General features: G+C 42.0%; 2 protein-coding genes across 2 annotated transcripts; one reads left to right on the top strand and one right to left on the bottom strand.

The window, feature by feature from the left end:
- On the bottom strand, window positions 1,638-2,537 carry LOC8073757 (19.0 kDa class II heat shock protein). Its single transcript, XM_002453492.2, has one exon. The coding sequence runs from the start codon at window positions 2,435-2,437 to the stop codon at window positions 1,886-1,888; it is 552 nt and encodes a 183-aa protein (XP_002453537.1). The 5' UTR covers window positions 2,438-2,537; the 3' UTR covers window positions 1,638-1,885.
- Window positions 6,336-13,954, top strand: LOC8082957 (aminopeptidase M1-A). Its single transcript, XM_002451729.2, has 19 exons — window positions 6,336-6,751; window positions 7,588-7,733; window positions 7,807-7,909; window positions 8,586-8,772; window positions 8,870-8,963; window positions 9,557-9,710; window positions 10,003-10,107; window positions 10,189-10,305; window positions 11,008-11,121; window positions 11,528-11,710; window positions 11,851-12,136; window positions 12,225-12,346; window positions 12,429-12,526; window positions 12,610-12,787; window positions 12,877-12,991; window positions 13,072-13,139; window positions 13,321-13,398; window positions 13,476-13,550; window positions 13,639-13,954. Exons 1-19 carry the CDS (start codon window positions 6,512-6,514, stop codon window positions 13,819-13,821), a joined length of 2,646 nt encoding a protein of 881 aa, XP_002451774.1. The 5' UTR covers window positions 6,336-6,511; the 3' UTR covers window positions 13,822-13,954.

The raw sequence follows: 14,520 nt of genomic DNA on the forward strand, positions 1-14,520 counted from the left end.
ATGCAATGGAAATGGGGAGATCCCTGGTTCAAAAAAAAAAAACAGCGTACTCTCTCTGTTTTTAAATAGAAGTCGTTCTCGGTTTTTGAGAAGTCAATTTTTTTAACTTTGACCAACTATATATAAAAGAACATTAATATTTATAATACATAATTAGTGATATCAGATAGATTATTGAATATACTTTCATAATAAATTTATTTGGAGATATGTTACACATATTTTTTATAAATTTAATCAAAATTAAGAAAATTTAACCTGCACGCATTCCATAACATGACTTCTGTTATGGGATGAAAAAAGTACATTCTCAACAGCCTCAACACCGAGTGCAGATAATCAGGATGACACGAGTACAAGCTCCAGGGGTCATGAAACTCTTCGCTTTCAAGAAAAAAGCTCGCTCCTATGCTCTATCATATAAGTTCCTATGCCATTTAATTTGTCACTTTAATATGAATAGTCACATATTAGTGCACAACTGTTTACACGAACTAAGCTTCCTTCCACGGCTTCACCTTCTTCCCCTCCTCCGATGCTGCAATGACCATGTCGCATCTGTTCGACCTGTGCCCTAGCCGCCGCCTTCGCTCCGCCTGCTCTGGCGGCGTCACCGCTGCCTCTACCTAGCCATCATCTCTTCCATCCCCCGTCTAGCCTTCCTGGCTCTTCAAACTATACTTGGCCAAACGGGCGGTCCGGCCCTGGCACTATACGGCACTATGCGGCACTATGTCTTTCGTGCCGTACCGTCTCGGGCCATCGTGCCAAACTCTCGGCCTAGGCACGACACTATGGCTCCTTAACCGTGCCGTGTCGTGCCGATAGGCACGGTGGCCCATCGTGCCCGTGCCGGCCCGTGGCTCCAGGAGAAGTCGAGAAGCTCACTGCGCCTTGCCTCAAAGAGAAAACGAGCGCCACCGTTGTCATATAGTCAGGCGGGAAGAAAGAGTAGTCGTAACAAGGATGCGTCTGCGCCGCCGACTAGGAAGTTAGGGTTTGAAAGAGTTGTGTGATGCTTATATACATGACTTAGAATATATTCAATAGTCATGATCTATCCTCAAAGCATCAGATGATAGAAATAATCGTGCCAACGTTGTGCCAGCCTATTAACCGTGCCGTGCCCGTGCCGGCACTGCGGGCCGAAGTTGCGGCCCAGGCACGACACTACCACCGGGCCGTGCGGTGCATGGACCGTGCTTTTTAGTGTCGTGCTCGGGCCGGCTCATCGTGTTAGTGCCAGATGGAAATCTATACTTCAAACCTTTTCCCGAGGCCATGAGGGCAGAGAAGAAAAGAAGAAGCGAGAGAGGGCGCGTTTGCCTTCTTCATTGCATTGTTAGAAGAGCCTAGCCATGTCACGGTAGATTTGTTCAGAAAAGAAAAGAAAAAGATGCCACGGTACAAGTGAGAAGAAAACAAGTGCGCGCAGAAGGAGAAATGGGGTCAGGGCGTTCAGCTCCTTTTGTCCACGATGATCCTCTGGTGAAGAACGAGGTTCTGGGATCTATTTGGTGTATCCTTCCTTTTTTTTTTGGGGGGGGGGGGGGGGGGGTAGTCAATGTAGAATTAGCTAGGTTTGAAATTTCAATCTTTTTTGAATTTTGGATCTTTTTTTTTTACTCCAGAAAGACTGATAATAACTGAGGCCATGGCCATGTCGTTGTATATATACTCCATGTCATAGCCATACACGGAGGGAGTAGCAAGCAGAAACACTCGAAGGACATGCATGTACCGCGACTGTAAATAAAGATACTTATTCCGTAACACACTAATCCACCATTGTACCAAGCAGAACGCAGCATCAAACCTTGATTAATTATTCGCTCATCATCCGGCTGAAGGCGAGCATTGGTCACGCGCATGTCGCCTCGCTTCCTTACTTGCCCTGCTGCTCGCCGCCGACCGTGACCTGGACGACGCGCGGCTTCTTGGGCTCAGGCGGCGGCTTCTTGTCGACGGTGACGGTGAGGACGCCGTCCCTGTACTCGGCGCGGATGCTGTCCAGGTCGGCGCTCTCCGGCAGCGGGAACCGCCTCATGAACTTGCCCATCCGCCTCTCCATCCTCAGGTACTTCACCACCCCTTGCTTCTCGCCGCCGTCGGCGACGGCCTGGGCCTGCTGCTTGCCCTCGGCGCCGCCGTCCTCGGCGGGGCGCTTGCGCTCGCCGCTGATGGTGAGCACGTTGCCCTCCTCCACCTGGACCTTGACGTCGGCGGGGCTGACCCCGGGCATGTCGACGGCCAGGACGATCGCCCCGGACGGGAGCTCCTTGACGTCCATGGGCGTGTTGGCCATGGCCCGGCGGTCGCGCACATAGGCCCGCGTCGGCGCGTTCAGCTGCCGCTCCAGCTCGTCGGGCAGGTCCATCAGCTGCTGCACCGCCGCCGAGAACGCCGGGTCGCCGAAGCCACCGAACGTGAACTCCATTGCTCCTGGCTGAAGCTCTGGCTTTTGCTGATCGACAATGGCTAGCTGGTGATCTGAGGCCGTGTTCTTGGGATTGAGGTGAGACGGGAGGCAGGAGGAGGATTTATATATCGAGGGTGCGAGGGGGAGGGAAGAGTGTGGAGAATGGTGGAAGCGTGGTGGGGGTGCTCGTCCGATCGAGTATTTGGGTCGGTGGGTGGGGGCTGTGAATCAGTGATGACTGATGACTGACTGGTGCGCTGGCCGGAGAGATGGAGAAGGTTCAGGTGTCCACGGGAAGTGGATTCCGCTTGGCTGGTTGAGCATTAATTTTTAATCAACACAAACTCGCGTCATATAGAGTCCAATTCAGACAGATTTGATAGTAATAGTATATATAAAACCATGAACATTTCTTGGTTTCTACTTTTTTTTTTGTTATTTTCACCAAGAACGTTTCGTTTGTTTTGTTCTATCTTTTCGTATTGTTTTCCTTTTTTTTCCTTTTTACCTGTTCCATTCAGTTTTTTCCACCACCTTTTTCTATTCCATTTCATTTGTGTTTATTTCTTTTTTTCCTGTTTTAGTTTTCTATCTTATTTTGTTGTGTCTCTTTTTTCTTCAGCAATCTTTTTTTCTCAGTTGTTTCATAAAAAAAAATCTTTTTTTCTCAGTTTTCTTTTTCTTTTCTCTTCACCATACGACTCCTTTGCTCTCAATTTGCTTTTCTCTCCATGGATGCAAACCTAGTGTCGATCTACGTTGGCTATGGATTGATGTAAAAGGTGTTGGAGATCTTGTAGAAAACATGTTTGGGCGAACCTCTGTGTGAGATTTGGCGATCTAGAACTAAGTAGATTGGAAGATATGGGTGGATTTGTGATTCATGAGTCGTGTTCATATTGTTCGTGTCTGGCTGACGGACTAGGAGTCTGGCGGATAGTGTTCTCTAGAACGGTATGCGAGAGCAGGCGAAACTATTCGAGGTTCCTGACGACGGCCTGGTGCTCTGCTAAATGGTCCCCAGGACAATCTAGGCATTGTTTTGTCCAGGCTTAGCTTCTATTGTCACCTTAGGTTAGAGTAGCATTTGTACTTCACTTGTGGATGCTCCATAATAGTTTTTTCTCACTATTTTAATGTTGGCTCCCTCAATTCACTTCATTTATACCTTTCTTTCATATTGTTGACTTGTGACTTTGCTTCTCACCATGTGCCATTGTATTGTCTTACAGAGCCACTCATGTGGTCCTTCGCCTCAAGTGTGGGATGCCAGAGAAGAAGTTAAGGCTTGATGAGTTTGCTGGCCGTCACCCAACCATCAGTGATGATCCTGAGAACGTAGATTATCAACCAGAGCAAGACGAGAGCAGTAACCACATAGAGGGTGGTACTAGGGAGGTTGACAAAGAGGGCTTCATTTCCATCACCGTCGTCGTCTGATGATGATGATGGCAAGAAGATTGTGAGTGATAAGGTGGAGGAGAGGCGAAGATGAGGGATACAATGGTTATTATGGTGAGAGTAGCGAGGAGGAGGAGGTGATTGGTGAGGAGAGGTGGAAGAGGGTGATGGGGTCTACCCCAATGACTTGACTTTGCCACCAGCTCAGAGGGAGGAGTGGGTGTCCAAGCAGTTCTCCATGGCAGTTGGGCTAAGAAACACACCTAGGATGGCTCTTCACTGACACCACACTTCCACATTAGGACACAATATGACTTGTTTTGGGGAAACTTTTATCAGAGGTTGGTGCACGACGCACAGTGTGTTGATTGGGCTTGGTTGGGTTTCCCAGCGGTTGCTCTAATGATGGAGATGTTTTTGAGTTCTTGGGATTGAGGGAGGTGATTGAGTTCCAGCAGGGTAGGAATGAGTTAGCAATTAGATAGTTCTATGCCACTTTCGAGATGGATACAACGCCAGAGCAGATGGAGTGGAAGACTTGGAGGAGGAGACTTACCATGATTTGTAGGAGTTTGTTGCAATGTGCTAGCTAGACTATGGTCGAATGAGGACATGGATCATGCCATAGTTGATCCCAACACTGGCAGATGAGGAGGTTGCGAAGCTCTACACTCGAGGATAGCTATAGATGGGGCCCAATATATCCATGAGGAGGATTCTATGTATGATCAATGACCTCTTCATGCGTAACTTAGCGCCTAAGTCAGGTAATAGAGATGTTGTCTAGGCACACTACTATGAGATGATCATACCAATCTAGACGAGGCAGAGGCTAGGCATGGTGATATGGATACGTTTGATACGACATGCTATTACCTTGTTTGGTAGCAGATCTGCATATGCGATATTGAATTCCTCATGCTTGTTTATGCTATGATGTATGTGATGTCTTTTTTTTGGATTAAAGCATGCATGCCATAAAATGATTAAATATTCAACACATAGCTGGGTTACTATTGATAATACTTCGCTAGCTAGCTAGCTAGCTAAGGGCACATCTTTCGATAATGCTTATTGAAACAAAGAAACACTTAAAAAAACGATGTTGTTTACAAGCTTCTCAAATGGTGCCACTCTCTCCGGTCGCAAGCATTAGTGTTTACAAGCTTCTCAAGTTGGGATGGAGAGAGCATGTGAAGGTGAACGTACGCATCAAATGCCCTACTGTTATGATTACGGGGTTTTGGTGATCGACAAATCGAAGTACTATAATTAACATATCTTTTACAAGACAAGACAAGAAGAATATGTCCGAGTAAGTCGCATGATAACGGTCACAAGTGTCTTAGGCCCTGTTTGGTTCCAAGTGATTTTTTTACTACCCATCACATCGAATGTTTGGACATATATATAAAGTATGAAATATATATACTATTTGCAAAACTAAAACAACACCTAGAGGATAATTTGCGAGGCTAATCTTTTGAGCCTAATTAGTCTATAATTAGACACTAATTATCAAATAAAACGAAAATGCTACGATGCCTGTTAAATTTTATCACAATAACCAAACACCCCTTAGGTCTAAGATGTGGTTCCTTGAATATTCACAAGCATATTACTAGTCATTTTCTTTTCTATAGTCAGCCATGACACTATCATGTCTACTACTCCATCCACAAATAAATGCACATCTCGTTTCCCGAAGAGTCAAACTTTTTTAAGTTTGACCAAATATATACAAAAATATACTAATATTTATCGTATGTGATATGTATCATTAGATTGGGCATGAAATATACTTTCATAATATATTTATCTGCAACTGCAAATATTGGTATTATTTGGTATATTTCTGGTCAAACTTAAAAAATTTGACTTCACTCCTCGAAAAGCGCGACATGCATTTATTTATGGACAGAGGGAGTAAATAATAATAATAATTCATTAATTCCAAATACAAGTGGCTGGAGACAGCTCTCTCTCTCTCGGTGTCTCTAATAACTAGCCTCGGCGTAACCGGAGAAGATGTGCTTCACTAGTTTGGTAGCCTCCGTCTCCACGTCTCCTCCTCGTCCCTCATCAGCTCATATGCATATCTATCTTCCGCCACGCGTAGTTCATTGGAAACAAAAATTCCACGAAAAAGAAAATTCAAAGAAAATCTGTTCACGACCCCACCATTCACCACAGAAATCTGTTTGCTTTGCTCCCAGCTGCTGCTGCTGGCCTTGCGTCCACCGTCACGACTTATTTAATTAATATTTAATTATAGATTAATTAGGTTTAAAAAATTTATCTTATAAATTAACTTTTAGATGTATTTTTAATTTTAAATTTTGTAAATAATATATATTTAATACTTTAGAAACCAAACAGGGCAAGCAAGAGAACCCCGTTACGTTGCGGCAGGCCCGCAGGGGTCCCCACCCGAGTATAAATAAAAATAAAAATATTATATATATATATATATATAAATATATATAAATGGTCCTTCCTCCGCGTAAATCATCCGGATCACAGTCGCAAACCGCAAAGCGCTTAAAACCCCGTCCCCTCGCCGTACCCAGCGCTTCGTCAGTTTATTCGTCCTCCACTCCACCTCCCTCCGAAGCCTCCAACGCATCCTTCCTTCCTCCCATCCGAATCTCTCTGCCGCCCGCCCGCCTTCCTTCCTTCCTCCGCTAGGCGATGGCGGCGGAGCCGGAGCAGACCGCGGAGCAGTTCCGGGGCCAGGCGCGGCTGCCCCACTTCGCGACCCCGCGGCGCTACGACCTGCGCCTCACGCCCGACCTCGCCGCCTGCGCCTTCGCCGGCTCGGTGTCGGTGTCCCTCGGCGTCACCGCGCCGACGCGGTTCCTCGTGCTCAACGCCGCCGAGCTCGACGTCGCGCCAGCGGGCGTCAGCTTCGCGCCGCAGGGCTCCGACCAGGTGCTTGCGTGCTTGCCTTGCCTTTGCTCCCCGCCCGTCGCTGTGCGCGGGTTTCGGGTTTAGAGAAAGGGACTTATTAGATGTGGCGATCTTTTCGGAGGTGTCAGCGAGGGTTCTTAGATGCCGTGTTTTTTTTTACCCAGAATACCAGTCGCTTCAAGTTTTGATCTGCTCTGAGCAACTTCCACAGTTATGAGATAGGCGTCTTAAACTTTGTGTAGTTTCTTAGTGCTATAGCTACCTCAGAATTTCTTGCAAGTTGATTGATTGAAAGTTTGAAGTCATTAAATCTGCCATAAAATTTCTTACTTGATTGATTGAAATTCATGATTTTGTGCATCTTAGATTACACTTGGAGCACGAATATAAATTTAGCTGTCAGTGAAAGGTCTCAGTATTTGCAGGTGCCATAGTGATATGGTTTAATACTTACAGGTGCTTGTATACTTATTCAAACTTTTCCTGCAATCATATAAGGATTGTAATTTTGAAACTGTACGCTGCGTGTTTTAAATCTCTGAGTAGGAATAGCACTTTTGCACTTAGGATGGTTTACAAAAAGGGCCATATCTGGATGGTAATAATGTCTTGGAGGGTTTATGAGGTGTTTCTAACAATGCACTAGCACTTTTTTGACCGAAGTCAGCAGGGGAAAACCCAGCCTATTTTTTATTTTCTATTTATTCCAGATCTGTTTAAATTCGCTCCCATGGGGAGTCGAACCTAGGCCTGCTGGATGCTACCTAGGTGCTCTAACCACTAGGCTAGAGACCCTTTGACAATGCGCTAGCACTTTGCTCTGCATTTATTCTAAATCATGTTATCATTTGAATCAGGTGCTGCAACCTTTGGAGGTTACCAACGTGTCAGAAGATGAGATCCTGATTATTCGCTTCAGTGAGGTGCTTCCTCTCGGGGAGGGGACTTTGACGATTGCCTTCCAGGGAACTTTGAATGATAAGATGCATGGGTTCTACAGAAGGTGATCATTTTTCTAGTATTAAGTTGATTTGTAACTCAAGCAACATATTCACAATGCAACTTTTTGTTTATAGTGTGTATGAGCTCAATGGAGAGAAGAAAAACATGGCTGTAACACAGTTTGAACCAGCTGATGCGAGGCGCTGCTTCCCTTGTTGGGATGAGCCTGCTTTCAAGGTTTACTGCTTTCATCTCTTTCTCGATCTCTTTTGCTCTTCTAGGCTCAAATATGTTTACTTTTATTTGCATTTCATGAAGAAATAAAACCCTGCATGAGGTTTATGGAGAGGGGCACAATTCAAGCTTCACCACTTTGTTTTATACCTACTCCCTTCTATTCTTTGATACTATCTTATGTTTGCTTTTGCTTCCATTGCATGAGGTAAGATGCATATAGAGTTAGAGTCTTGCATGGTAATCATGAACAAATTCAAATTCAATTGATGCTAGTGTTAAGGATAAAACAGAGGTTCTATTCTCTAGATGGACATATCTGTGCTCATGCAGATTGAGATTCTTTGTAGTTGTCCCTTCATAGATTCTATAGATGATCTCAATTCATTTAATCTGATTTGATGCTTAGGATTATTGTATGATCTCATTCATTTTACCCTGATTTCATGGTTAGGATTTAACCTCACCGGTTTAACCGGCATTTAAAATGCGTAATTCGCACATAAAAAACATTAATGGCTTTATATTACATGGCAAACAATAACCTGTTCGCTTATCTAAAGAGTCATTGTTGAAAGTACTGTTCGCTGATTTATTATGAGAGAAAAACATTGCTGATTGACAGAAAAAGTACGGCTTATAAATATTTTATGTTTGACCTTTCCTTCTCTCCCTGCAGGCTGTGTTCAAAATTACTCTTGAAGTTCCTTCTGAGACCATTGCTTTGTCAAATATGCCAGCCACTGAAGAGAAGATCAATGGTCCTACCAAAATAGTCTACTTCCAGGAATCTCCGATAATGTCTACATACCTAGTGGCTGTTATTGTTGGCATTTTTGACTATGTGGAAGATTTCACCACAGATGGTACTGTAACTTCTGCCACATTAACATCCAATTTTTTATCCTTCATCTTATGGCCATTCATGCCTAAAAAGTTGACTTGTTCTCCATTCCTTTGCAGGAACTAGAGTCCGTGTTTATACACAAGTTGGTAAGAGTGCGCAAGGGAAGTTTGCTCTAGAGGTTGCCTTGAAGACATTGGTCCTCTTTAAGGAGTAATTATCTCACATTCTCAGATATTTGAAAGATCGCCTACATTTTTGTTGCGGTGCTCATAGATGCATAGTTTATTTAATCCGATAATATTATTTTGGAATTTGATACTGATCCTGGCCAAGATATTCTGCAAAGAATTGAGTTCTATAGGTTGATTGATTTGATTAAATTCTGCCATGCGTGTGAAATTGTGGATGCATTCCATTAGAGGCTCTATTTCTTGATGTCCAGTATAATTGTGGATGCATTCCATTCCATTACGAGCTTAGTGGGTATTTACATGTTTCAATATTGATGATGCAGTGTTGCAGTATTGATGATGTGATGTTGGCCTTACCAAAATTGGACCCTTGGTTTAAGGCCTTTCCAAATTTGTAAATGATGTTTCATGCTTTGTAAATGATGTTTCATGCTTTGATTAAAAAAAGAAAATCTATGGCCCTACCATACCTTCAAAGAACATCTGCTTCTTGTGAATTTGATGATCATTTGAGGCATCCATATCACATCCTCTGCTTGATTCACTGTCACACACAAAAGTTCTCTTTGTGGTATCAGGTAATGATGATTGATGAATTCTTTATGTTGGCAGGTATTTTGCTGTGCCATACCCCCTCCCCAAAATGGACATGATTGCTATTCCGGATTTTGCAGCTGGAGCCATGGAGAACTATGGCTTGGTTACATACCGTGAAACAGCATTGCTATTTGATGAAAAACACTCTGCAGCTGCCAATAAGCAACGGGTTGGTCACTATGAAATTGTATTTTTCAATTATTTGTACTAAGCTGGTCATGTGATTCACCATCTTAATTATGTATTTTCCCATGGTACCTGAAACCATTTGAATTGGACAATAGTTGAGAATGCTGAACTTGATTACAGAACTAATTTCTTTTTACTAACCAATTTAATAATCATTAATGCAGAAGGATGTTATAGTATTTTGTAGTGGTTTGATTCAGATATGCAGTAGCTGTTTGATTGTCATGTGCTGTCACACAAACGTTACGATGATTTTTTTTTTGCCTATCCAGGTTGCAGTTGTTGTAGCTCATGAATTAGCTCATCAATGGTTTGGAAATCTTGTCACAATGGAGTGGTGGACACATCTGTGGCTTAATGAGGGCTTTGCGACTTGGGTAATAAATTAGAACAAAAAAGTAATTGAAAACTTCCATATAGTTTTATGTTTCTCATTTAATTTGTTCTTTCCACTGCAGGTGTCTTACTTAGCTGCAGATCAGTTCTTCCCTGAATGGAATGTTTGGACTCAGTTTCTAGAGGAATCTACAACAGGTTTCAAGTTGGATGCTCTTGCAGGTTCACATCCAATTGAGGTAACAGTTTTTTCCCCTGCAATATTATGACCATATCTGTAGGAATTTACAAATGTATATTTTACATTCTAAGTGGACTTGGAGGTCTAAGATATGGATGTGACCGTTGATTGCTTATCTAATTTTATCAGTCCTAATAAATATAAATATGATTGGCTTTGTATTCACTACACCTTTATTTTGTGGCAAAACATTGGTGTATCAGTGGATGCCTCTACTGGGGCTAAAGTTGGCATTACACCCATCATAATTTATGTTTACAATGGATGTTTTGAATTGTGTTCTACTACCTCATACCTGCTTGTCTCAAGGCTAACTTAGCCAAACTTGGTTATATGTTAGCAAAGTTATTAATTCGAATACGATCGAGGTATTTTGATGATGGAAACGATGTGTGGTTGTATAATGGCCAATTTTGATGCCATTATGTAAGATGATTTTTTTTTATTCTACTGGAGATGGGAGAATTAAAGAAATGGTCCAAAGTCCCAGGTTTCTAGTGCTTTTAGAAAGTGTGGTACAATATTACAATTATCTTTGTTCTAAAAATCGATAACCATTGTGGCATTGTCTGTAGAGACTTGAGGCACACTATGAAATACTGATAGTGCAGTTTAAATGGCAGAATAAAAATCAATGCATATTTAAAACTGGCACATATTGATGCACATTTCATGTGGCTTAATAATATATTATTTTCAGGTGGACATAAATCATGTTGATGAAATAGATGAGATATTTGATGCTATAAGCTATAGGAAAGGAGCTTCTGTCATTCGGATGCTGCAAAGCTATCTTGGGGCTGAGGTCTTTCAGGTTTGGTTTTCTTATTCATTACTCTCTTCATTTTGTCTGTCAAGAAAAAAAAAATGCACGGTTTTAAAAAATAGTAGTATAATTGTGTGGCTGAATTATAATGTCACCTAGCCCCACTTGTGAAATGCCACTTAGTTTTTTTAATAATGGAGGCAATCATTGGACTATACACATAAGCTTTTGTTAGGAGTTTAATTAATATGTTTTTTCTTCCTAAATACATACTTAGACAATTGGGAGACATGCTAGACATATTAATTGTATATTAATGCTATTCTTTAAGAACACATTATTGCAAAATGCACATAATTTTCATGTTATTTGTCACTTACTCACTTGTCAATGAGGATATCTCAAATATATTTTCAGTGGTAACCAGAAGCTGTCCTTTTATTCTTTTTGCTAGAAATCTTTGGCTGCATACATCAAAAGATTTGCGTATTCAAATGCAAAGACAGAGGACTTATGGGCTGCCCTTGAAGAGGGGTCTGGTGAACCAGTTAGAACATTAATGCATTCATGGACAAAACAGCAAGGTTATCCTGTTGTCAGTGTGAAAGTCAAGGATGGAAAGGTCCAGCTGGAGCAGGTATATTGTAAACCTTTCTGGAGACATGTTTGTGAAATCCTGTAAATTTGGAAGACCTTTTCTCCATTTGCAAAATCATGTTTAGTTTCTGCTTTAGAGGCCTTCTGAAAATCTTCCGATCTTGGTTTTGTTTCTTGCAGACACAATTTCTTTCAAGTGGGTCCACAGGAGATGGGCAATGGGTGGTTCCTGTCACACTATGTTGTTGTGCGTACTCACGCCAAGAGAAGTTCCTTTTTCATGGGAAACAAGAAGATTTTGATTTGTCAGGGTTAGGGCTCACAGAATGCCAAAAGAAGTGTAGCTTCTGGATTAAACTTAATGTCAACCAGACCAGCTTCTATAGGGTGAGCTATGATGATGAACTTGCATCCCGACTTCGGTATGCAATTGAAACCAACAAATTGAGTGCAGCAGACAGATACGGTAAATTCTGCCGAAAGTCTTATTTCAAGTGAACCATTCTTATCCCGTCAAACTGGTCTTACATTGTTATTGCTTAAATTAAATACAGGTGTGCTCGATGATGCTTATGCCCTCTGTATGGCTGGCAAACAAAAGCTAGTCTCCTTGTTGCAGTTGATTTCTGTATACAAGGATGAGACTGAGTATACTGTGCTTGCACAAGTAATCACGGTAATGTTCTCTCTACCTGAAAAGTCCTTTTCACATACATAGTTTTTTTTTCCTTAGCAATTTAAACCATTTGTCTCTGTAGACGAGTCTGCACATTGCCGAGATGATGGCTGTTGCTGCTCCAGAGGAGTTGGTTAATCTGAAGAAGTTCCTAATTGATTTCCTGGAGCCATTTGCACTGTAAGTATATTGCTCTATTTATTCTGTAATGGGAATAACATTTATACTGAGATCTTGCCTAACATTTCAGAAATTGTTTGTAGGAAACTTGGCTGGGATGCTAAGAGTAGCGAGGGCCACCTGAATGCTTTGTTAAGAGGCACACTATTAACTGCTCTTGCAGAACTTGGCCATGAGACTACCATAAATGAAGCTGTTCGTCGATTTAATGTCTTTTTGGAAGACAGAGAGACGCCGCTCCTCCCTCCAGATGTTAGAAAGGTTAGCATCTTAACGGAATTTAAGTTGTGTATATGAGCTAACTACTAAATGGTCCACAACCCATTTATTGATCCTGTTTTGTTTTGTAGGCTGCATATGTTGCTTTGATGCAGACAGTGAGCAAATCAAACAAAACTGGCTACGAATCGCTATTGAAGATATATAGAGAGACTGATCTAAGCCAGGAGAAAGTTCGTGTGTTAGGCAAGTGGACATTTTTCTTTTACCATTCAAAGGTGAGCTTGTTTTTCTGGGATCTCATGAAATTTCTGACCCTTCTGTAGGTTCTTTGGCATCATCCCCTGACCCTGATGTTGTCCGTGAAGCATTGGATTTCATATTGTCACCTGAGGTAATAAACATGCCATAATTCTTCAATTTTTACATTTATATGCTAATTATTATTTATGCTATTGGTTTACTGTTGCATGAGTTCAGGTGGCCATGTGTGTTCCACATGATATGGTTAAACTTTGCTTCATTTTACTGGTCTCATGTGTATTGCACGGTCTCATGTTGTATTGCACACGCAGGTGAGGAATCAGGACGCAATATTTTTGCTAAGAGGGGTGAGTTCAGGGGCACACGAGGTCGCATGGCAATGGCTGAAGGTATTCACTGTTGCCCTTATTTTCTTTGTTAGCTTTGTGACTTTTACTTTCCATATATGCTAACTCTATAATTTCAGGACAACTGGGACTACATATTGGGAGCCTACTCTGGCACTCTGCTCACCTATTTCGTCAACATAACCGTGTCGCCAGTACGTTGCATGACCAATCTGCATCCCGTCTCTTTTATAAGCCCATTTACATTTTACCTTTCTGACACATCATGAAACATGGTTTCAGCTGGCCACCGATGAACACGGTGATGAGGCGGAGGAGTTCTTCAAGAGCAGAACCAAGCCGAACATCGCGAGGACTGTGAAGCAGAGCATTGAGAGAGTAAGGATCAATGCCCAATGGGTCAAGAACATCAAGGCTGAGGCTGACCTCGGCAGTGTTCTCGAGAAGCTGGCTCACAAGCACTGATCAGAGACGATCACTTTCATCTCTCTGTAGTCCTAGTGCAGAGATGTAACTTGTGCGCTGGAATTGTTCAAAAAAAAAAAAACTTGTGCGCTGGAACAAGTAATAAAGGGTACTTTCGTTTGTGTCGTCCTGAGCTGCCTTGTCCGTTGCAAACTGTTCTTCTGTGCGAAAATTACCCTGGTAGATATGCGTCGAATTCATCGGTTATATCCTGATGAGGCCCGTATCGCCCATGACGCACAGGAGAACGGTAAATTTTGTTCCAGTAGGCAATAACTGACTGCGAGTTGGCTTCCAAATGTGCACTAAGTCATTGTTTCAAGGTTTGACTCCATAATTATTTTGCAGCATAATGTATTATTTACATGTATAAAACCTTAAATGACCTTAAAATACAAATATATTTTCCAATTCACATGAATAACCAGAGTTTCACTATGGTCTGGTCGAAATAACCAGAGTTTGGATGTTTCAAAAACTTACAATATAAGTAAATTAGATGGCGCTTACAAGGTTAAGGCATAGAAGCGACTTGAGCAACTCCAAGAGCTTAGTTATTCTTGTTGTGGAGACTATTTTAAAATTTACATAATAAAAAGTAGACTCTAACACATATGCTATGTGGTTTTGTAAAATAGAAAGTTGGCTTTAATTTTTGGTGGCTATATATAGCCAACCACTGTATTGGCTATGTGATTT

Source organism: Sorghum bicolor, chromosome 4 (assembly GCF_000003195.3).
Source record: "Sorghum bicolor cultivar BTx623 chromosome 4, Sorghum_bicolor_NCBIv3, whole genome shotgun sequence".
Classification (NCBI taxonomy): Eukaryota; Viridiplantae; Streptophyta; class Magnoliopsida; order Poales; family Poaceae; genus Sorghum; species Sorghum bicolor.

What these genes read in the sequence shown, in the direction of transcription:
- LOC8082957 (XM_002451729.2), top strand. Translation starts at nt 6,512, where the DNA reads ATGGCGGCGGAGCCGGAGCAGACCGCGGAGCAGTTCCGGGGCCAGGCG. An exon ending in CAGGTTCACATCCAATTGAG is followed by an intron (nt 10,306 to 11,007) that starts GTAACAGTTTTT and finishes TATTATTTTCAG; the next exon opens with GTGGACATAAATCATGTTGA. An exon ending in TTGGGGCTGAGGTCTTTCAG is followed by an intron (nt 11,122 to 11,527) that starts GTTTGGTTTTCT and finishes TCTTTTTGCTAG; the next exon opens with AAATCTTTGGCTGCATACAT.
- LOC8073757 (XM_002453492.2), bottom strand. Translation starts at nt 2,437, where the DNA reads ATGGAGTTCACGTTCGGTGGCTTCGGCGACCCGGCGTTCTCGGCGGCG.